General features: G+C 48.5%; 1 protein-coding gene and 1 long non-coding RNA gene across 5 annotated transcripts in view; one reads left to right on the top strand and one right to left on the bottom strand.

The window, feature by feature from the left end:
* CORO1C (coronin 1C) overlaps positions 1–23984 on the top strand; it is a 50533-nt gene that overhangs the window by 14020 nt on the left and 12529 nt on the right. For 3 of the 4 annotated variants that reach the window (XM_023937391.2, XM_086856071.1, XM_086856070.1), the window contains exon 2: positions 14663–14862. In XM_023937391.2, the coding sequence (XP_023793159.2) occupies positions 14663–14862 (200 nt within the window). Of the gene's footprint in view, positions 1–11916; positions 12091–14662; positions 14863–23984 lie in introns of those variants that run through there. The other variant, XM_086856069.1, reaches the window with a different exon arrangement.
* Positions 3979–11838, bottom strand: LOC147649883 (uncharacterized). The gene is made up of 2 exons (XR_015277776.1): positions 11683–11838; positions 3979–4629 (listed from the first exon to the last, which is right to left on the bottom strand). It is a non-coding gene; the product is annotated as an uncharacterized LOC147649883 (long non-coding RNA).

The raw sequence follows: 23984 nt of genomic DNA, 5'->3' as shown, positions 1-23984 counted from the left end.
GCTGAGCTTTTGTCACGTCCTGCAGTTGCAGTTGCAGGTGGTGCTGAACACCAGGTTAAAATGAAGCAGAAAAAGGTTTTAGGCTTTAGCTGAGTGACTCAGAAAAGCAGCAGTGAAAGTCCATTTTTCTGGATGTGTTGGCTCCACCAGTATGGTTGGGAATTGTTTACTGGGCCCTTTCTTTTTATCTGTTAATAGGATTGCTTTGTTCTGCTTTTCCTCCTGTGAGTAATCGTGCAAAAAAATGGATTATTTGTTTCTTTTTTGAGGTTATAATTGTTCAGTACATGACTTTTTGTGGCTTTTCTCATCTCAAACCACACATAGGCATGTGAAATACCAGCGTGACACAGAACTGCTCAGCTGCTCCCAGGATCCACTGGCAGCTTTGCAGGGCTTGTCCTTGGAGGCCCAAATTGTCTGGAGAGGATCCTAATGGAATATACCAGCCATTAGTTCTACACCAGCCATTAATTGTGTTTGTGGGGTTATGCAGGGAATATAAATCCAATCAGGATTAATGGCTGGAGGTAATGATGTAGCTGGAAAGTAGAAGATGGCTGTTGGGCAAGTGGATAATTTTACTTTTCCCCCCTCCCATGAAATTCCTGATGCCAATAAGACGGGTGGGATCCCTTGGATCAGACACCTTCCTAAGGGGTCACAAAGTGCTCCTCAAATGGAAGAGGATTTTGTGACAGAACGTCCTGAAAACTTCAAAATCCTGCTCTGTGGGTCAGGAACTTGTCAGAGAAGTATTGAAAATGGCATCTGCTGCTGCCTCCAGAGGGGAAACCTGTGGTTTTTGAAGGCTGCTGATGGGCCCATGGTGGATAGAGGAGATCTGCTTGGTTTGGAAGTGACAAAGCGTGGCCTTTTGGACCATTTCTCCTCTGTGCTGATGACTTAGAGGGAGACTCAAGGAAGAATCACCTGCACTAGGGAAAGGACAATTTCTTCAGCATGACCACTTTGCTTTGTCTCAATCTATTTTTGCTGGTGATAACAATAAGTGATCTCTAATCTGCTTTTTGCTGAGCCTGTGATGACGCTGGAGGTCTGGCTCTTGGTGGGAGACATTGCAGTGACTCTGACATTGAGCTGGGCCTCTCAGCCCAGCATAATTAAGTTTGTCTTGTTTTCCTTTTTTAATAATTGAATTTGAAAGAGCAGTGGAAATAAAGCAGTGGTGGGATCTGATTTAAAGTGATTAAGGCTCAGCCTGATGCTGAGATGAGCTCCCAGCTCGCCTTGGAGTGTTGCTGAGCTGTGCTTGAGGCCAAGTGTTCCCTTTAGGAAGGACCAGGGTTTCCCTGTGGTTTTCCAGATTTTGGCTGCCATCTATGTAGGAACAAGCACACAGGTAATAATTCTGAGCTGAATATTAAGGCAGCCATTTCTGCATTTTTAGCAGATGTGCCTGAGCAGGATTTCCTAAAACTCCATGGGAATGGTGTGCCTGAAACTACTCCTTGTTTGCATCCCTGTATGAACCTGAGCAGTGCATTACACCTGCAGTTCCTGGTAAATGGACTTCAAATCACTCATTTCTGAGTATTTGGAAATAAGGGAACTTCCCCTCCCTCCCCCCTGGTTCTGCATATAGTTGCCATAGAGACCGTGTTCCGGAGTCCTTGAAAATCCATTGTTTCTCCCAAATAAACATAAAAACCTGCAGTTTTAAAGCAGCACATTTTGAGTGTCCCATTCCTGAGCATTCCTTCATCAATAATTGTTTTGACAGGACAAGGAGCAAATGGACTGAAACTGAAAGAGGGGAAATTTGAGTTTAAGGACGGATTTCTTCCCTGTGAGGGTGGCAAGGCCCTGGCACAGGGTGCTCAGGGCAGCTGTGGCTGCCCCATCCCTGGAAGTGTCCAAGGCCAGGTTGGATGGGGCTTGGAGAAACCTGGGATAGTGAAAGGTGTCCCTGCCCATGGCAGGAGGTGGAATGGGATGAGCTTTAAGGTCCCTGCTAACCCAAACCAGTCTGTAAACCTGACAGGGACTTGGCATCCTGCAGTGTGCCAGACCTGGATGCTGGACAAACTGATAATGGGTGTAATTAGCAGCTCCGGGGATTAGCAGGCAGCAACAAATTCAATCCCTACTAAGCACCGTGTCCCTTGGGAACTGGGCAAACTGGCCATGCTGGGCAGATGATGGATTGATAGGGAAGATTGTCATCAGCAAAGGTTCAGTGCTCAGGCACCTGCTCAGGGCTGGAATTACCTCCTGGAGTGGCTCTTTTCACCCCCCTTTTCACTTTAAATAGTTAAAAATCCCCCGTGTTTTGCTGCTTCCTTCTGGAATCTGGATCCCCCCAGCTGACTCAGGGTGTCTGCTTGGCATTTCCTTGGCATTTTTCATCATACCTGTGTGAAACAGATTGGTATCCTTCTTTCCAAGCTGGGAATGTGATGTAACACATTTTACTCATGGTCTGGCAGGGTACTAGGCTGGGAATACTTGTAGCACGTACTACCAAGTGGAGTTTTACACATGGTTCAGGTATGTGCCCCAGCACATGTGGCAGGGATGTGTACATGTGGATAAATGACCATTGTTACACCTTTAAACTCTTAATTTCTTACTTAATTCCCTTCTGCAGTACTTGTATTAATGATACCATATCTTGGAAGCTGGAGGCCCAAAGCTGTCTCATTCAGAACAGGAGGTGTGTTGCATTTTTTTTAAGTTTTCAGTGATACTTTTTAAGCTTTATTTGAATTTTTGGATCTGCTGAGATCAATTTGCAAGGCAGGAGAGAATCCTGAGCCAGTTTAGGCAAACACAAGTTGCCAGACATTCCTCTGCAATACATTCTGCTTTAGCACTGACTGAAGGGTGGGCACAAAACTCCTCTAGCTCAGTGTTGCTGTGCTTCCAGCATCTTTTTCCTGGCCACTGCCAGGAAAATTGCTCCTTTCTGGAACAGTTTGTTCTGTGTGGTGTTTTAAGGTGCTGCTGTTAAAGGTGGGTGCCCCTGCTTTGGGTCAGGCTACCCTGGGGTTATCTCTCCATTCTTCCTTTGGCTCCCTGATGTTTCTTTGGGGGTAAAGGTTATCTTTTTGTTCTTTGTAACTGTGCTTTGCCACATCCATCTTCTGCTCTACTCAGGGAATTCTTAGGTGCTCTGAAAGGTTCCATAAAAACCAGCTGGGCTTATCTGGGTGTAATTCTCTCGTTTTGGCCGGGCTCCTCCGGAGCTGCTGGAAATGCCACAGGGATTCCCAAAGGACTGGAAGTGTGGGTTGCACGTGGAGCAACGTGACTGTCAAGCCAACAGGTAAGTAAAGCTTAAAGGTCATCAAGGCACAGGCTGTAATTCTTCACTGGAAACCAGTTCTCCAGCTGAGGGCAGCTAGCTGAAGGTCCAAGAATTCCCTAAGGAATCAGCCTTTGCCCAGTGTTGGGGTGGGTGTGATTCTCCCTGTCAGGGAAGCTCAGAGGTGGAGGTGTCAAGGACATGGGTAGGAAGATGTTTTTCCTATTCTTGGATCTGAAATCTGTCTTTACAGCCTAGAATGTTTATTAAAGCTCCTTAATAATCTAAATCTACTTCCCTAAGTTAATTTTTGGTTTCTTGCCTGCCCAGAGAAGTGAGAAAAGCACTTTGTGTCACCCTCATAGTTTGACACCAGGTTGTGCCCCTCATTGTCCCATGACAGGTCAGTGACAAAGAACATCTGTAGGACAGAGGAAATGTGTTTGAATTTGGAAGCCTCTGCTAAAGCAGATGTTTGGGGGGCTGTAATTGGCACCATGAGACAGGGATTTAAAATCAAGTTAGCAGATTGAACTATCTGGATTTGAGTTTCAGTCTTCTCTGGCCTTGTGGTCCCTCCCCCAGCCCTGATTTCAAATTGCACGTTACGGAAACAGGACGGAATGACAATGGTGCTCTTGGAATTATAGGCTGCTTGGCCAGAAGAGCTGGCAGGACAGCAAATGGAAATGTGGAGAAACACATGCCAGTTCCAACTGGGAGCATTGAGATTCATTTTGCAGCTTGTTTGTACTGCATTAAAATCTGAGATGTTGGCGTTGTCCAGTCCAAACCTCCCACGTCCTGGGGTGAGGATGTTGTCTTGTCTTTGACAATTCACTGTTGTTGGGGTTACTTTGAGAACATTAAAAGCAGTTCAGTGTGGGGGCCTCACCTTTTGGATGGGTGTTGTTGAGAAGTGGAAGAAGGTGTTACTCAGGATGTGCCAGCCAAGCTCATTGTCACTTTTTGGAGCAGAGTGTGTCCACTCAAAATTCCCGTGTGATGGACCAAGCTGCTCTGTGCTGTACTTCCAGTCTACCTGAGATGTTCTCCAGGACTCCAGCCCATCCTGTTTGCTGTTAGAGCAGGAGATGTGTGGCTGTGGCGTTAATCCATGAGGTGCTGCCATTGTCCTTGGTCACCCTGCTGCTCCTGGGTCACAATCTCCAAGGCAGCTCCAGCTTCTCCGCAGGCTCCCGGCAGGTCTGGGAGTTGTGCTCGGTCCAGCAGAGCTTGGAGCCGCTGTGGTCAGGCTGGGTCATGTGGAGAACGCTGCTCCTTGCTTGGTCAGTCTGACTCACTCTTGGCCAGGCTTTTTGGGAGCCTTGGTTGTGCTGATCTGTTGTTTCTGCCTTATTCTGGAATTGGGAGGAATTTGTGTCCCAGTTAATTTGGTGTTTGGAGCAGAGGGTTCCCTGATGGTGCATTGCTCTGGGAGACCTGGGACCTGCAACCTTTTATCTGGGAGACTGTTTTTCTTTTAAAACACCTTTACTGTTTCGAATTTCTTCCTATGGATGCCAAAGGATGTTGCAATTGAGGAATAGAAAACAGCTCATCTATTCCTTTGGGGATGGGGCTGGAGCTCCTCTGCCATGGACCCAGGCTGGGAGAGCTGGCAATGTTCACCTGGAGAAGAAAAGGCTCCAGGGAGACCTCAGAACCCCTTCCAGTGCCTAAAGGGGCTCCAGGAAAGCTGGAGAGGGACTTTGGACAAGGGGTGGAGTGACAGGACAAGAGGGAATGGCAGGATTAGATGGATTATTGGAATTCTTGGCTGTGAAGGTGGGGAGGCCCTGGCACAGGGTGAACAGAGAAGCTGTGACTGCCCCTGGATCCCTGGGAGTGTCCAAGGCCAGGTTGGACAGGGCTTGGAGCAACCTGGGATGGTGGAAGATGTCCCTGCCCACGGCAGGGGGTGGAACTGGATGAACTTTAAGGTCCTTTCCAATCTAAACCATTTTGGGATTTCTACTTTCACTAAATCTTCTGGTCATTTTTTAAGGAATGACCCAATTTAGTAAGCGAGGAGAAGCAGGATAATGTTCCCAGTAATGTCCACTGGAGTTTACCAGGAACTGTGCTTGGAAAACACCATGTTAATGTAGTTCCCTTCCTGTCTGCAGCTCTTCTTGACTCCAGCAGAATGGGAAATCCTGCAGGTTGTTATTCTTTCTGTGCTTTAGGCTCCCAGCACCTGGGAGCTGCTGTCTGCTTGACTTCTTAAATCCACCATTGGACAGGACAGATAAATCCTGTGTATGAGCTGTCAGGTCTAGTGCTACTGGTGAACTCCTCTATCACACACAGAAACTCAAAAATTATTTCATTTAGGCAGATTTGATTGCTTTGGGCTGTAGGAGAAAAGAGAGATGAAAATACAGCATTTTTCTGCTATGAACACTCTGTTAGAAAAAGGTGCTTGGTTGGTTGGGAATGCTGGGATCTGGTGGTGATTTGGTGAGAGTTTCATGAAGCTGTGCTGGGGAGCAGCTCTTTTTCTGTTTGTAACCACCAACCTTTGCCCAAAAAAAAGAGGAAAAACCTCCAGTGTATCTCAGGAATATGGTCTGGAAAACGCTGGCATGTAACCTTTGAGTGAGAGAGGAATCCAGCGGGTCGGGGCAGCAGCTCTGACCAGATTGCTACTTCCCTGTTAGCTCTGATAACAGAACTAGGTCAGTGCTGGAGAGAAGCATTTTATCACTGAGTTCCCTTAGCTGGAATCCTGGGAGAGCTGTGCACTCCTGCTTGTGTTTCCCTTGGGATCGTGGTGTGGTCTGGAGCCCTGTTCTTCCCTCCTCCCCATGGCTGCTCCGATGGGTGTCAGGAGCATCCCTGGGGCTGCTCTGATGGCTCTGGCTGCAGCTCCCAGGGCTGTTGCTCAGGATGTGGCTCTGTCTCTTGGCAGTGGATGGGATACAGTGTGCAAAGAAGCTTCTCTGGTGTTTATTCCAGTGGAAAAGGAAGGATCTTTGGAGGGGATCATGTGAAAGGCCACGGCCTTCTGTGGTCGGCTGCTGGAACAGCGATGTCGGAGGTGGGGAGTGTGTGGGAGGTTTCCCTTTCCTTATCCAGTGAAAAGCTTCTGTGGTGTCCAACCACTGTGCAACTGTCTCTGCTAGCAGCAAAAGCGGAAGCTGAAATGCAGGGATCACAGAATTCCAGAATGGCTTGGGTTGGAAGGGACCTTAAAGCTCATCTCATTCCACCCCCTGCCATGTGCAGGGACACCTTTCATGCTCCAGTCTGGATTTGAATGCACTGAGGCACCTGGAATGTTCAAACCCTGCTCTCTTAACCCTATATTTTGTATGTTAGTTGCCTTTATGAGGTTTTGTCCTGCGTTTCAATCCTTTATTTTTATCTCCACTTTGCTCTCCTCTTCATTTTAATACCCATTTTTGCCCAGCCTGTGATAACATCCCCTAAAACATCCCCAACCACCTAAGAGGTGGGGCAGCTTTAGTACCAGCTGACAGCTCTAAAAGATATAAACCCAAAAAAAGAGGATTTTTGGAGGTTGCTGCTCTCGTGCATTGAAACTCCCATTCCTGCTGGTTCCCCATCCCGCTATGACTCCTGCTGAATTATTTTGTGTAATGATTTTTGTGTGCATTCATTGCTCTGCCTTTCTGGTAGATGACACAGATTAAATGAAGCCAGACAAGGCTCTCAGTTCGGGGTAATGACTTTAACTGCGGCGTCCTTTTGTCACTGCAAATTATGGTCAATGATGTAATGCTGGATGTGGAGATACAAAGTGTGGGAGTGGTAAGATCATCCCAGAAGGGTTTGGTTTGGAAGGGAGCTTCAAGCTCATCTCATTCCACCTCTCTGCCATAGACAGGGACACCTTCCACAACCAGGTGATTCCCCAGGAAGGTGAATTTTATCCCTGGAAATCTTGAAGTGAAAATAGCCCCGGGAGGGGAGATGTGACATGAGCACACACAGGTAAACCCTCAGGAAATAATGAGTCCTTGGTGATCCTGAGAGATTTGAGCTCTACAGGCACTTCTGACTTAAGAGTTCTTCATATTCTAAAGGTTTTCATGTGATCACTCCAGGTTACAGCTCTGAAATCCAGAGTTGTATCAAGTGTTTCACAGGTTGCAGCCAACACCTTGCGCTTCATCCAGAGCAGAAATTTCAGCTTATTCAAAGTTTGGGTTGTGTTACATTTTTGAATGTGCTGGGCTCCCCAGTTGAGATATAATCAAATTCCCTGGTAGTTTGTGGTTTAGGTTCCCATCCCAAAATAGAATCTTGCCAGTGGTAGAACAGCTGGAAATTTCAGTATTAAGTTCATATTCCAGCTTTTTGTCTTTAAAATGAAGTGAAATCAGATGGCAGGGTCTTGCTCAACCTAGGCTCAAGTAACCAAAGACTGAAAATAATCTGCACACAAATATGATGTGTTTTGGAATTGTGACCATCTGTAGTAGTGTTCACCTTTGTTTTAAATAACTCTGAACAGCTGAAAACAACAGTTCTGTCAGCAATGGACTGGATATGGATTGATTGGAAAAGGGATACACAGAGGGAACAGAATTGTGTTTAAAAGCACAGAAACTGCATCAAGGCATTGGTGGCTGTTCCCTTTTTCTGCTGAACTTTCACGTGAAGTTGTGGGGTGAGCTGAACTTTTTGTGGCTACTTGACATTTTTTCCCCTCACTTCCTTCTTTGCCCAAGTCTTGCAAGACTTCATATCGTGAGCCTGAGCTCTTTGATTCCATGGATACTTGGAGAGGGAGATGAAGTTTTCCAAGAGCATGGAGTGACAGGACAAGGGGGAGTGGGTTCAGACTGAATAAGTTTAGATGAGATATTTAGGAGAAATTTCTTTCCTGTGAGGGTGGTGAGGTCCAGGGTGCCCAGAGAAGCTGTGGCTGTCCCATCCCTGGAAATGTTCAAAGCCAGGTTTGATGGGGCTTGGAGCAACCTGGGCTAGTGGAAGGTGTCCCTGCCCATGGCAGGGGGTGGAACTGTGTGAGCTTTAATGCCCTTTCCAACCCAAACCAATCTGAGATTTTTTTTATACTAATTCCTCCTTCAGCCTTGATGGTGACAGTGGTGGGAAGATTTCTCTGGAATAGGTGAGCAGCTGGACCGAGCCCAGGGCAGTGTGTGTCCATGGCCCTGGGTCACAAGAACCCCAGAGCTTGCACAAGCAAGGCACTGGAGTGAAGAAATGCCAGAAGAGAGCAATTAGGAAATAACCTGGAGGTCTCTGTGCCTTTTCTCAGTGGGGTTGCTCAGTCCCTGCTCCCTTGGACCCACAGCGGTGGGACAGAGCCGTCCTTGCCATGGGGAACACGAGGGGATGGTGGTGTTTTAATGGTCTGAAACCCTCTGAAATTCTCTATCCTCCCTTCCATGTGTGGCTCTGTACCTTATCTTCCACAGGATGTTCCAAGTGCTCCAAGGAGGGAATTAACAGATTCCTTGTGGGTTTTTCTCCGGTGCTTATCTCTGTGATGGCCAACTGCTCTGCAGATGTGGCTCAGCTCTGCTCCCAGAGGGTGTTCTCTCCATGCCAGGGGCAGGTTGGAACATCCATGGCCTGGTTTGGGTTTAGGATTATAACATACCTCCAAGATAATTTTTTTTTTTAATAAAATCAGCTCTGAGCACAGAGTTGGTTTGGTGACGAGGTTTTGCTGATGAGGCCCAAGTGGCTCAGCCCTGCTGTTCAGGAAGACCTTGGGCCTCACAGTTGGTACTTGGGAATCCTCTGGGCTTTCCCATGGTGCAGTTTCACCAGTTTCATCCCTCCATCCCTCCCATAACATCACTCATAATTGCTGCTGGTGCACTGCCTATAGAACCATTGAATTATTGAGGTTGGAAAAGACCTTTCAGAGCATCAAGGCCAACCACTGACCTCTTAATTTTTATTTTTCTTAATCTGCTTCCTATTCCAAAAGCCCGTTAGCAAGGCTTAGACTGGGAGTTTGGGGATTCACCATCAACAGCTGCAACTTGACTTTTTCCACTTAAGGAAGAGCCTTTCCAGTTCCCAGTACCAATCTTTTGTAAATGCTGTTCTCCCTATCCGCTGGATTTGTATCTCCTCACCCCCCCTTCAGTAGCCTCCGGCTGTCTGACTTCAACTGGCCTTTTATTCCAATGCCTCCCTTTCCAGAAGGGATCACAATCACATGGGCTGAGCAGGATTTTGCCATTAGTGGGGGGTTTTCCTGTAAGTGTTCCCTAGCAGGATGCATTTCCTCTTGCATAAGCAGGCTGCAAACCCTCCGAAGCCACAGAAATCCATCTGTTGGATTCTTGAGACAGATAAATCCTTTATAAACAGGAAAATGGGCAAACTCATGGTAGCTCTTGTGACACATCGTGATGGGAGATCAGAAAGGAGTGGAATGAAAAGTATCCCTGTGCGAGCGCGGCCGGCAGCATCCAGCCTTTTTCAGGGTCCTTTTAAAAGCTGCCACAAGGGCTGGGCTGTTCAGAGGGCACAGACTGACAGATAAACCCAAAGTTTTGGTAAAATTCAGCTGGAAGTCACTCGGGGAGGGAATAAATAAGAGATTTGAAGGCTGGTTCCTCTGTGCCCACCAAGATGCCATGTGTGGCCAAGCGGGATCCAGGAGCTCAGCAGCTGTAGATCTGTCAGCACTTCTATTGTGGAGGCCTTTGCAGAGTGTCCAATGCTTCTGTTTTAATTTTGCTGAGGGTTGTAACTCTGGCAAAATTTAAAGGCCTTTCAGCTCCCAGTCAGGAGGTTTTAAATCCTGTAAATTTGCACTTTACCCCCCAAAAATATATTCTGTCTAGCAAGTGGATGGAGATGGTTCCTCAGCCAAGGTTTAACAGCATAGATAATGATATCATTAACTTCTTTTTTTAATGCTCGTGTTCCAAGTCCACTTCCTAAGAGAAAATCCCCAGCACAGCCCTGCCAGCCATGGATACACTTCCTTACCCACTTGGGTATTTCCAAAGTCACTTCCCAATGTTCCCCAAACCGCCCGGGTCATCCTTTTGCAAGTGTGATGGAGGCTGAATCAGCCTTTCCTTAGGGTGAATCATCTCAGGTGTTGGTGTCTCACCTGATAATCCTAAAAGTGGCACAAAAAAAGACAGGGACTTATTAGAGCAGGTTCAGAGGAGCCCACGGAGCTACTCTGGAGCTGGGCTGGGGGAGCTGGGGGGTTCACCTGGAGAAGAGAAGGCTCCAGGGAGACCTTAGAACCGCTTCCAGGGCCTAAAGGGGCTCCAGGAGAGCTGGAGAGGGACTTTGGACAAAGGATGGAGTGACAGGACAAGGGGGAATGGCTTTAAGACAAAAGAGGGTAGACTCAGATGGGATACTGGAAATAAATTCCTGGCTGTAAGTGGGGGAGATCCTTGCACAGGTTTCCCAGAGAAGCTGTGGCTGCCCTGGATCCCTGGGAGTGTCCAAGGCCAGGCTGGGAGGTGCCCCTGTCCATGGCAGGGGGTGAACTGGATGAGCTTTCAGGTTCCTTCTAAATCAAACCATTCCATGAGCTGGCCAAGCCTGAAGCTCCTGCCGAGAGAACCTGTGACAACCAAACTGAGCTGTGGATTTTCTTGGAGATGCATGAGGAAGAAGAGGAGAAGGGAGGGGATCCTTTGCACTGCAGGATTGAGAAGCAAAGAGGAGACAAAACACTCCTCCCATTTAGGGCCAGTCTGTGGCAGAGCTGGGACTCTTTTGGGGTGCTCAGGCTCCCACTCCCCACATTGGGTTTTTCACCTGCTCTCCCTGATGAGCTGAAAGAGCCGCAGTCGCTGCTCCTTCCAACCACAACCAGCACATTCCCTCCTCCTTCTTCTTCTCCTTGGAGAGCAGCCAGATCAAAATGGCTCTGATCCAACGCCAAGAATCACTCCCTTTGCTATGGAAATGAGCACTTGGGGGCTGCTCACCATGTGTTCATCAAAGAGTTCCTGCTAAGGATGATGAGCTGTAGGTGGGGAAGAGGGCAGGGAAGGTGTGTTCCAACAGATCCCTTTGGAACAAATAAGGATATTTTTGGAGGCATCTGAACTCTCTGCATTTTTTAAAAGTAATTTATAGAAAACCGAATGATTACCCTTTGCATCAAAGGGTGAAAATGAGGGAAATAAAGTAGTAGGATTTCACCATGGGGTAAAAGGGAGTTTCTCTTCTGTCAAAGTGGAAGGGGTGACAGATCCCCAGGATCTGATACTTGAAACGAACTTTTTTTCCTGCTGTTCTGGTATTGATCACGTGAAAAAGTGATACAATTATCCAAGTGATACAAATAATCCTTTGTAGCCATCCCACCTGAATTCCCAGCATTGGAGCAGCCACATTCCCAGCCCCCTGGCTCTGTGGGGTGCGATTCCAGGCAATTTGCTGTGCTGGCTCAGCACGACAAGTTCAAACCTTTGCTTTACCTTCTTCCCAACAATCTGATTTTAATCTGGATTCACAGCAGGGTGGGAATGTTGCCAGGGGGTGAACACTCCTGGAAATCCACCATGCACAAAGCAGGAGCCTTTTCCCTGCTCCTGGCTGAGCTGCGCAGGCAGAGGATGAGAAGGATTTGCTGCAAGGGGTGTTTCCAGGTGGGGAAGGGCTGAGCTGGTGTCACAATGGGCTTGGGAGAACATTCCCAATATCCTGGGGGTAGCCTGGGGTCACCTGAAATGGTGGGAAGATGGTGGTGATGCATGGTTGGTGCTCACTGCCAGACCTAGCCACGAACTCAGAGGTTCAGCCAAGCCCTCCCAGCTCTGGGAGGGGCCCTCAGGATGGAATTGTGTGACAGGGCTCGGAATGAGTCGACACAAATCAGTAACTGGGTGTGGAACCGCATTTTTTATGATGTGTCTTAACTGAATCTTGAGACTTCAGCATTTCTTGTCATTTGGGCATCTTGGAGTTGAAATTCACCTTTTCTTTGTGCATGATTTGGTGAAGCTGGGATCCTGCTGGAAGTGTCCAAAACCAGACTGGATAGGAGGGTGGAAGGTGTCCCTTCCCATGGCATGGGGGTGCAATGAGATGAGTTTTAAAGTCCTTTCCAACCTAAACCATTCCATGATTTTGTTTAGTGCTCTCACCTGCTGGCTGGAGCTGGAGAGCAGCTCCTGGTTTATGACTTCCCATCACACTCCGGTGTTCCGGGGTGTGTCCAGCATGGAACAGGCTTTTGATTTGTGCTCTGAGGGAAACAATTGGCAGAAAGTGCATTACACCATTCCAGTAACTGATGGAAGTCAGGAGGGAGCCTAAATTCAGCTTTAATAAGATAGAAATCATTAACAATTTCCATATAGTTCTTTTCCATTGGCATCTCAAACACCTCAGTTCTTCCCAAAATTTTGCGTTTAAAACCTATTTTTTCTTAACCATTCTTAATCCTCTTTAAAATATCAGTTTGGGAAAGGTACTGTGGGGAACATCTCCCTGCTCTCCGTGGCTGGGAATGACCGTGGAGCCCTCGGCTCTGTGTCACCAGCGCGTGACCTCCACCCCACACCTGGGACAGGTGTCCCCATCACAACACCAACCCCAAATCCGCATGGACTGGGCATACTGGTGGCTCCAGTGGCACTGGTACATCCCTGACCACTGGAAGTGACCAGTGCCAGTTCCCAAACGGGCTCTGGTGGAAAACAAACCCTCAGCTTTTTCTCCCTTATCTGTGCGGAACTGGAGAGTTTCACTGCAGAGCTGTCTGTTTCGTTAATTGGAACATTTTCCTCCTCTTCAAACACATTCCATGGCATTTCCCGGCTCTGATGAGCGCTTCCCTGCAGTTATCCCGCTTTTTGTCGTTGTTAATTTTTTATTTAACCTCCCAGACTACAAAACAGCCATCAGCGCTCAGCGCTTCCCTGCGAAGCCTTTGCAGTCACAGACAGCCCTGGGAGCTTTCATCACGTTTGCAGCAGACAGCCTGCGAGCAGGGATTCGGGATAGAACCACATTCCCAGTCTCTCGCTCCAGAGCATCATGCTGGATCACTGAGCAGTTTTTCCCAGCCTCTCCATGTGCTTGGGGACCTTCTGGGAGGCAGGATAGGAGCTGGACTCTGCTTAGTTTTATTTTTTCCCCCTTTTTTTTTTATTTTTTTCTCTATCCCTTGAGACTGGGACAGAAATAATTTTCCCGTATTGTAAAAGCAAGATGCCGTATGGAAGCTCCTCTTCTGCTCCATCTTCTCTGAGGGATAAAGCCTGTGATGATGGGAAAAGCCCTTCCCAGATGTGAGGGCTCCATAGGTTGTATCCCTAGTCCAAGGTTGTGCCTGTGTCTTCTCTCAGGTGCTGGAATTTTCCACACCAATTCCTTTTCCCTCTCTTCTAACTCCAGAATTCTTGAAAATCATTTTTCTCAATAAATGCTACAGACACACCAAGTTAATTTGAGTTATTAACTTGTTTCCATTACTCCTTTCTGTCTAGGAAACTAATTTTTTTAGGGTGATTTTGGAGTTAGAAGAAAGAACTGGAAGCTAGGGAACATGTGGAACCACTTCACAGGAACACCGGATTTTGAGAGCTTGCATTTTTATTTACATCTTCTGGACCCTGTCTGACTTGAAAGTAAACAAGTTCAATCCAAGACTAGATTTATCCTTGAAAATATGTGGAGACTTGTCTAAAAAACTGCTTTTGGGATTAGGAACTTCCTTTACTGCAGTCAGGGAACACATTTACAGTGGGGAAATTAATGCTTAACTGGCAAATTCTGTAAAAGCCCCCTGGAAATGCAGTTGGGTTGGATTGGGTGCAAAATAACCTGAAATTTGAGTTAATAGAAGAAGGGAAAGGCAAAGCTGGCTGAGAATTTGGCAGGTTTTAAGGTGGAGGTGTCCAAGGCCAGGCTGGAGGGGGCTTGGAAGAACCTGGGATGGTGGAAGGTGTCCCTGCCCATGGCAGGAGGTGGAATGGGATGAGCTTTGAGGTCTTTGGTGCCAAAAGGATGGTGTCAGACTCTTTCCAGCAGTGCCCAGCAACAGGATGAGGAGCAATGGCCATAAATTAAACCATGGGGAATTCCACCTAACATGAGGAAGAACCTCTTCCCACGGAGGGTGGCCGAGCACTGGAACAGCTGCCCAGGGAGGGCGTGGAGTCTCCCTGTCTGGAGACATCCCAAACCCACCTGGAGGCATTCCTGTGTCACCTGGGATGACCCTATTGTGAACTGGGTGATCTCCAGAGATCTGCAGCCATTCTGGGATTCTGCCCCTTCCAACCCAAACCATTCCACGATTCTACGAATCTGAGCGAATCTGCGTTCCCGCGTTGCCGAAAGCGCGGCCGTGGAGCTGATGAGAAGAACGGGTGTCGATCCAGGAATCTCCTGGACATTCAGGACATCCTTTCCCTGGAACTGACCCTCTCCTTTTGCATCCATGTGCAGACACGATGAGGCGGGTGGTACGACAGAGCAAATTCCGGCACGTCTTCGGCCAGGCGGTGAAGAACGACCAGTGCTACGACGACATCCGCGTGTCCCGCGTCACCTGGGACAGCTCCTTCTGCGCCGTCAACCCCCGCTTCGTGGCCATCATCGTGGATGCCAGCGGTGGGGGAGCCTTCCTGGTGCTGCCTCTGCACAAGGTAAGCGCTGCTGGAATATTTCTTGAGTTACCTGCTCGGCTGTGCTGTCATCCCGGCGTTTCTTTGGGAATGATGAAGGCTGGGAAGCGGCGGCTGTGGTGACAACGGCTGCTCAGCGGTGCCATGTATGAATGTGTTTAATGTCTGTAATCAGCCTGATGCTTCCTGTACATTAAACACAACAAACAAGCTGTTTGCTTGATTCATCTGAGCTGATTCTGGCAGTACTTTCCACGTAGAATCGTATTTTAGAAGCCTCTTTATGATCAAGTCAGGTTTTTCTACTGTCAGGGATTCAGCTTTTTTTTTTTGTCACTTTGCTCAGGAGCCATCTGAATTCAACTTCTCTTTGGAAAGTTAAAACAGGAACCACCTGAATTCAGCTGCTCCTTGCAGAATTCATTCAGGAATGCACCTGAGCCCAGCTGCTCCTTGCAGCCCCACATTGGAGGGATGCAAAGGAATGAGCTGGTTCCAAGAAGGGCATTCCTGTTGCCCCCGGTCTTGCATGGAAAAGTCACATCCATCTTCTGGAGGAGATTCTTTACAGCTCTTTCTGATGCTTAACCAGCAAATTCTTGTGATCAAAAGTCTTTTTTTGCAACATTCCTTTCTCTGTGACCCTCAAACTCCTTTCTTAAGCCTGTGGTTAAGTTGTCCTCAGTCTGTCATCAGCCCTGAGCTGCTTTCCCAGCTCCATTTCCAGATCTGCCCTGTGGAATACAGAATTAGTGCCCAGGGTTCAGCACAACTTCCCACCCAGCCAGGGCAGAGCAGGGGCAGCGACATCTCCATCGTGTTCAGCAAAGCCAAACCCCAACTTCCCAAAATAGCTCCGTTTGCTGCTGTGATGAGCAGCCCTTCCCTGCTTAGTGCTCATCCTCGGGCCACGTGTCCCCCTCCTCCTGCCTGGACCACGCGTGGTGGCACAGCCCTGGATCAGGAACTCCTGGTTCAGCTGCATCACCGATGGCAGGGGATGTGCATCCCTCTTTTCCTCTCTTATATCCCAATGTTTGGAGCACAGATCTGATGAGGGAGACTTGGGGGCTCAGCCTGGGGAAAAGGAGGCTCAGGGCCAGACCTGGTTCTCCACAACTCCCTGACAGGAGGGGGTCAGGCTCTGATTCCAGGGAACAAGAAACAGACCCAGAGGGAATGGCCTCAAGCTGTGCAAAGGGAGGTTTGGATTGGGTATTGTGGAAAATTTCTATATAGAAAAGATGGTCAGGCATTGAACAGGCTGCCCCGAGCAGTGATGGAGTCCCCATCCCTGCAGGGATTTAATTTGTGGATGTGGTACTTGGGGACACGATGGCCTTGGCAGTGCTGGGGGAACAGTTGGACTCAATGGTCTCAGAGGGCTTTTCCAACGGTAATGATTCCATGATTCTGTGTTTTCTCAGTCCCTGGCAGAAATTCCTGCTAATTCTGAGTGCCCTTTTGCATTTTTTAGTGCCATCTTTGGTGTTATTTTCACATCCATTCTGTTCTTCCTCCCACTCTCTATTTATCACTGCCTTGGTGCCCTCAGCTCCATTCCTGCCTTCCACAACCATTTAATATCCACATCTGAGGAGGTTCCATGGGAAGCTGGAGGAGCTGTGTCCCTCACCCTCAGCCTGACACGTTCTTTTGCAATGCAGTGCTTTGCTGGCTCTGCTGTAACCAGTTCCTGTGCTCCGCATTTATTTTTATAGCCTGGGCTGATGAAATTGTTCCTCCAGTTCCTTCAACACCCTAAATAACATTTGGATTTCTCTTTGAACCCGTTTAGCACAGATACTTATTAAGCTCCCCACAGCAAAATCCTTCTTGTTATATTCAAGGGGACAAAAAAAAAAAAATAAAGGCAATTTTCAGCCATGGGTTTGGGCTGATTTTAAAATTGAGCCATAAAAATACACTTGCTGCATTTCTGCAGGGAAAATGTCCCATAATGACATCGTGGCTGCTCAAAACCAGCGCTTTGCGGCTCACTGGGAATTACCTGGGATGTGGCTGACCCTTGGTGCGGGGCGAGCACATAAAACGGGCGATTTTACTCCATGTAATGTGCTTTTTCTTGCCAATTTTCACTGATATTACAGGGTTTTGTTATGACCGGGATTTACCGCTGCCGGGCTGGCGCCTCCCGGCGCCGGGCGGGAGGATTGGGGGTGTTTTTGGGGTGGGATGAGCCCCCCGGGCCCCCGGTCTGGGGGTGTTTTTGGAGTGAGATGAGCCCCCCGGGACGCCGCACCCCGCTCCCGTGTGCTCGGAACGGGCGGGGGGGCAGCCAGCGGAGGGGGGGCGCAAGCCCCGCCCCTCTCCCCGCAAGCCCCGCCCCTCCGCGCGCGCGCACCCGCGCCCGCCGCAGCGGCACTGCGGCGGCCGCGGCTTTTTACCTTATATGGTCATGGCAGCGCTCGCGGCCGCCGCGCTGATTGGCGGGGGCGGGGGCGCGGCGCGGCAAGTGCGCGGGAATTAACCCGTGTGCGCGGGAATTAACCCGTGCGCGCGGGAATCCATTAACCCGTGTGTGTGCCCACGTCCCCGCCGCGTCCCCAGCCCACCACGTGCTGCTGAGGGTCTTCCCGCCCCCCTCCCTCCCCTCCGCCAAATGGAAGACCCAGCGGCTGCATCCCCTTTCCATCCCCGCAGCTCCCGGAGTAGCCGCAGCCAGTGCAGCCGAGCCGGCTTTGCTGGCTGTGGAAATGCTTTGTCTGAACTTCCTGTTTTCTTGCACGCACATGTGCAGGGGTTTTGCCAGGAACTCGCCATTCCCATGCTCCGGCAGGAGCCGCTGAGCATCAGACAATCTAATTCCCACAGGTTGCTTGGTCTGGAGGGCTGGCCTCTGTTGGAATGAGCCACATAGTTTGGAAAAGCTGTAATTCCTCTCGGTCAGGGTTGTGTAGGTGATAAGAGCCAGGGTAATCAGCATTAACTCTGCTCACCAGGGAGGGAACTAGAAACTTCCCTTCTTGTTCTGAGCTGTGGTTGTAGAGTTGATTTTCTCTGAGGTTTATCCCAGGGAAAGCTCTGGGTACACAGGGAAGGTACCAGATAAAAATTCTCTGGGCTTCCTGATATGGTGGGCAGGATGACTTGGAAACACCTGGATTCAGAGGGAGGTTCTGGTGTTGGATCTGTGCTCCAGCAGAACTGGAGAAAAATTTCTTTTTCCCCCCTCAAAAATGCTTTGTGGGTTTTATCTGCACAGAAAAACCTGCTGCAAATGTTCCTTTTTGTTTGAGTTCATGCAGAAAAATCCATTCAGCCATGAGTTGTCTTACGTAAGGCCTTTACCAGAGGTTTATTCAGTCCCCTTTGGATATAGCTTTTATTAGATTTTTCCATTTTCCTGATCCCTTCCTGCACCCCCTTCACACCAGCAGCATTCCTGCAGGATCTGGGATCAGATGGTGCCCTGAGAGGCAATTAGCATGTGGGTGGGGGCGTGCACACCTCGGGAATGATCTTCTCCAAGGAATATGTTGTTCTGCAAGTGACAGGCCTTGGTGTTCATCCATGGCATAGGAGAATTGTTAAGCAGATCTTTCCAATTCCTATTCCTCCAGGAAATATTTGGGGGAAAGAAAATCATCCTTTTCTGAAGTGTGTGTAAAATAAAATCAGGTTTTTGCTGTGATGGGTTTATTGAGCCTTTCCAGCCATTTTAGGGGGAGTGTGATGGATTTTGTCCTTTTATTGCACCTTGGATTTTTCTCTGTAAAAATAAGTTTATATTTATCACTGTCAGCTTGATTCCAATGGATCATCAGGTTCTAATGTAGTAGGGAAGAGAGGGCAGCAGAGGGGCTAATGGATCTCATTCCTCCAGGGAAAAAAGCAGCAAATTCCATCCCCTGTCTTACAGTCAGAGGTTTGTACAAATATCTCTGCCATTTTAAGGCTTTGTCCAATAATGAAAATGGAAGTTGTATTTGGTGGAGCCCTGGATCATCTATTCCCAGCTCATGGGAGTGATCCCTGTGGATCCCTGTCTCCTTGCCCAGCAGCTCTGCTCTCTCAGGGTGGATGCTCATCCTCTGAACAGCAGCAGGGTTTCACCACTTCATCCAGAGCCCTCAGTTTCTGGGATACCAAGTGACTTTCCTGCAGTTGGTAAGGAGCAGGGGGATGAGCTGCTTTGGAAATCATATTTTAGAGAGGGGGAATAAATGGTGACTTTGTCTCTTTTTAATGGTAATGTCATTTCTGGGCCACATATCCATGGAACTGCTGGAGCTGTGCTGCACTCCCAGCTCCGGGTAATGGGGTTTTGCAGGTTGGGTTGGCTGTGAGGACACTGTTTGTGTTGGGTTATTTTTTTTCCTTTTTAAAGCCAGCCAGTGTGTCCATTTTGTGGCAGCCTGGGATGGAATCACAGAACCATGGAATCCCTAAGGTTGGAAAAGACCTCGGGTTCATCCAACCTTTGACCAAGTACCCCCATTCCCACTAAACCACATCACAAAATGCACCAGCTGCTTGTGTTTTAACACTTCCAGGGATGGTGACTCCCCCACTTCCCCAGGAAGTCTCTTCCATACTTCACCACCCTTCCAGTGAAGAAATTTTCCCCAATATCCAATGTCACAGCCCTGCAGCTGCCAAGGTGACAACGAGAACAGGAGCACCACTGGGGGATTCTTGCAGGGCACAGTGGTCTCTTTTTGCCTGACTTTCCAGTGGATCCTTTGGGAATAACGCTTCCAAATCTTCCAGATTAGTTCTGGATGCCTGGATTGGGCTGTGGGGTGACTGATGGCTGTTGGGGGGCAGCTTCCATTTCAGCCCAGATTTCTCCCAGGTGCCTCCTCCAGGCCCAGCTGCTGCAGCCAGAGATGGAGGGTCAATGCTCAGAAATTCAACTTCCCTGGATGAAACTTAGGAGTTATTTTTAAAGAAAATCCAGAATTTAAAGAAAAGAGGAGTATTTTCTCTAGCAGAGAAAAGGTGCAGTTGGTTGGGGTTTCAAACTTTGTGGTTGTGACCTGATTTCCTTCCTCAAATTTGTGCAGAGTGAGGGGGGAGCTGCTTTGGATTGTGCAACTCGATGCCACTTCCCTAATTTAAATGGAGATTTCAAGGAGCACAGCCATGGGCTGGGGAAGCAGCTGTTCTCCCTGATATTTTTACCATAATCCATGAGCTGTTTCCTGCCGCCAAATGCCCTTTTCTGGCAGAGAAACGATCACAAGACACTCAAATTAATTCATAAAACTCCCACTTTTAGGAACAGTTTTCTTGTGTTTCTTATCCATCCCTTTTGGATTTAATCATATTTTTTTCTTCTTATCTGTCACTTTTTTTCTAGAATACATGAAATACATTAAAATTTAACTTTAATAATTAAAATTAATAAGGGAAATTTGCCCCTTGCTGAAACACCTGAATATTGAGTGTGTGTTCAGTCAATGCCAACTTTATTAAAAATCCTCAAATTCACCTTTTTGACCAGCATTTTATAAAATACAACTCCAGATTTCAAAAGTTATCAGGGATGTGTTGAACCGCAGCCCCGCTGGATTATGAGAAGGATTGGACTTTTTGAAGTTAATTTTAAGCTGTGAGTATCAGCACTTGAGATTTATTTTAAATCCTCTCCTAATTATAAGATTACATTTTACAAATAAATAAATAAATCCCCAAACCTGGGAGCATTAGAGCAGAGTGGAAACACACCCAGCTGGCAACCTATATTGCCAAACCTCGTGGTGTTGGGAAGGAATTGTGTTGAAAACCATGGGATTTGGTGATTTTGCAGCCTGGTGGGTTTTTATAAACCTACTACAGCTTTCCTGGGATTTCCCTTTTTGGCAAATCCCCTAAAATACTGATTTTTCAAGCTTTTCTGAGCACGCTACAATGCTGGGAATTGGGGTTCCCTGCTCCAGGGGGAGGAATGCTGCCGGGAGGAGGAAATCTGGTGGATGGAATTTGCAAAAGTGATGCTGAGAGGTGGTAAAATAACAGCCCTGAGCTCAGAGCTGCCCATTCCTCACCCTGAGGGGTCAGCCCTGGGGTGGTGCTGCGGGTGGCTGTCCTGTGCTGTCCCCACAGAGCCTTGGGAGGGTCTCTGGTGGAGGTGTTGGTGACGAGGGGCGGATGCGGCGCCTTCGGAAGCTCTCAGGACGTGCTCAGGAAAACACCGTGGTTTCCTCTGCTCTGCAGAGACCGTTTGGTGCCTCTGACCACAAGGCAGGAGCTTCTCTCAAAGGGCTGGGGCTCCTCGCCCCATTGGGGCCTCCAGCAGCACCTTTATGTCCTTATTTAGTCTCATTTTGGTGTTTGATGCTCATTTTTGTACATCCCCAGAGGTGGCTGTAGAAGGGCTGGACGTGGCACTCGGGGCTCTGGGCTAGGTGACAAAGTTGGATGATCTTGGGGATCTTTCCAAACTGATTCTGGGATTATTCCTGGAGCCTGGTGAGCAGCAGGGTCTCTCCTCTCCTGCCCAAGTGAAGATAGTGATGCCCCTGGGCTCTTCATCTCCCTGGGATTGCTTTGTGGGACATCTCCTGCTCTGCTTTGTCCTCTCCTCCTTGGTTTGATAATTCTTGGTGGATAAAAAAGCTTGAGGTTGCTGCCTCTCCCACACTGCTGCTAAATAACATTTTCTTTCCCCGTCCAGCCTGTGTGTTCCTGTTGGAATCAGGGTTTGGTGTCACTCTCCAGACACAGATGGGGACAGGGGGATGTTTGTAGGCGATGCACAGGGAATTCTGCCCCTCTGCCCTGCTCAGGTGAGACCCCACCTGCAGAGCTGCCTCCACCTCTAGGATCCCAGCACAGGAAGGATGTGGAACTGTTGGAGAGAGCCCAGAGGAAGCCACTGAGATGCTCTGAGGGCTGGAGCCAGGCTGGGAGAGCTGGGGGGTTCACCTGGAGAAGAGAAGGCTCCAGGGAGACCTCATAGCCCCTTGCAGGGCATGAAGGGGCTCCAGGAGAGCTGGAGAGGGACTGGGGACAAGGGATGGAGTGACAGGACATGGGGGAATGGCTTAAAGACAAAAGAGGATAGATTTAAATGGGATACTGGGAGGAAATTCCTGACTGTGAGGGAGGTGAGGCCCTGGCACAGGGTGCCCAGAGAGCTGTGGCTGCCCTGGATCCCTGGAAGTGTCCAGGACCAGGTTGGATGGGGCTTGGAGCAACCTGGGGCAGTGAAAGGTGTCACTGCCCCTGGCAGGGGTGGAAGTGGGTCCATCTTTGAGGTCCTTCCAACCCAACCAATTCCATGATTCTGGAATCTCTGTTCCTTATGGAAGAGCAGGATCCTGGTTTAAGAGCCAAGCTCCATCACAGGTGGTGGGAGGCAGCTCCTGGGTGTCACTGCTGTCACAGGCTCCTGGCTGCTCCTGCTCAGGCTGTGCAGGTTCATCATGATCAAAAGTGAAAGATGAAGTTCGGGACTTAATTTGCTCAAATAAAATTTTTTTTTTGCCTCCCCACAGTAATAAACGACTGCAAAAGCCCAAAAAGGAACTGACAAGTTCTTGTGCAGCCTGGGAATAGTTACCTCCTCCTGGAGGATCCCACTGATTCTTGCCAGGGAGCCAGAACAGGCAGTCCCTGACATTTTGCATCATTATTCCTATTTCTCCTTTTTGGTTCAGGCCTGTATTTGTCTGTGGCCTGTCATGTGCCTTCTGCAGTTCGTGTTCTCTGCATGGTTCTCCTTTTAATTGGGTAAATTAAAATGGATGAATTCTACATGGCAGTTGGGTGTATTAATTTTTAAAATCCTATTTCACATTATGGCATCCAAGAGGGATTACACAGGCTTTAATTTTTGAATGGCAGGTTTATGGCTTTTCATCCACAACTCTTCCCCTTTTAATAATTCCAAAAGCAGCTGAATCTCTAAGACTTTAGTTTTTTTCTCTTTTGAAGGCTAAATTTGGGCATTTAGGAGCTAGTGGGATCTTTTGGGATCAATATCTTGTTTTGCTGTTCGTGGAGGGCTCCAGGTCAGTCATCCTCAAAAGCCAATGTCCAGCATTATTCTGGTTATCAGCCTTGAATAGGAGCAGCCTCCCACATGGAGCAGGGTGGGAGGCATAAATTAAGGAATGTCACCTCCAAGGTTGGGGAACGTTTCCATCCAATGGCACAAGTGAAATTCCAACCATTTCTTCTGCGTGTTTAAACACAAAAGAAGATGACCCCATCCCAGACCTCTCCCTGCTGTGTCTCTTCTCCCATCACTCATCATGAAAAGGTCATTCCCTGGAAACAAAACCCCATGGAGCAGGACCAGGGGTGTGGCTGTGAAAGTGGAGGAGTCTCCTCCTCACCCTGCTGCTACTGCTGTGCACCTTCAGTATTGTAAATATTGCTTCCCTTGTGTGCAAGGCTGGGCCAAGAGAGAGAAGGATGATGAGAGTGATTTTCCTCTTCCTTCTTTGTGGGATCAGCTGCTGGGGGAGAGCAGGACCAGGTGCTTCAGGATCTTCAGGGGCTCCTCAGCAAAGTGTAGACCCGGGGGCAGAATTGGTGCCTCAGCATCAGCTGGGTTGGCGCCACTGGATTTGTCCCAGTTCAGGTTGCAGTGGCTCATTGGCTCTGTTTTTTGGAAATGTTGTCCCTGTAAGGAGCTTGGCACTGGTTGCCCCGGTCCTCTGGCCATGGAGAGGCAGGTGTGGATCAGGTGTGGCTGTCACAGTCCACGTTGGCAACATTTATTCCTCAGAACAATATTCTCCTCTGCACAACTGTGTCCTACAATCTTCCCATTCAAGCAAAATCCTTCTGTTTTAAGAAACCAGGGATACCCGGTAAATTCAGTGACCAGCAATGCCCTCCAATGACATTTTTAGCTTGGTTTCCTTCAGCTGTCACTGTTGGGAAGAGGAAACCAGAGCTTTGCTCTTCCCAATAAAGTTGGGGTGGACAAAGGGGTGATGTGGCAGCAGGTGCTGAGATGTGGGATCAGTGCTGTGCTGCATCTCTGAACCCTTTCCTTGCCCCATGGGGAGTTTCCAGCTCGTTGATGCTGGAGAAGAGCTGCTGCTCTGTTTCCTCTGCTGATCCACGAGCTCAAATCCCATGGAACTGTGGATATGAAAGAGCAAACAGAGGGTTGGGAAGCACCTTCCTTCGGGATATCACAGCTCTCTTTCTTCTTCTTC

This window comes from Cyanistes caeruleus, chromosome 18, assembly GCF_971803275.1.
Source record: "Cyanistes caeruleus chromosome 18, bCyaCae1.hap1.1, whole genome shotgun sequence".
NCBI lineage: Eukaryota > Metazoa > Chordata > Aves > Passeriformes > Paridae > Cyanistes > Cyanistes caeruleus.
This window is presented reverse-complemented; position numbering and strand designations above follow the sequence as displayed.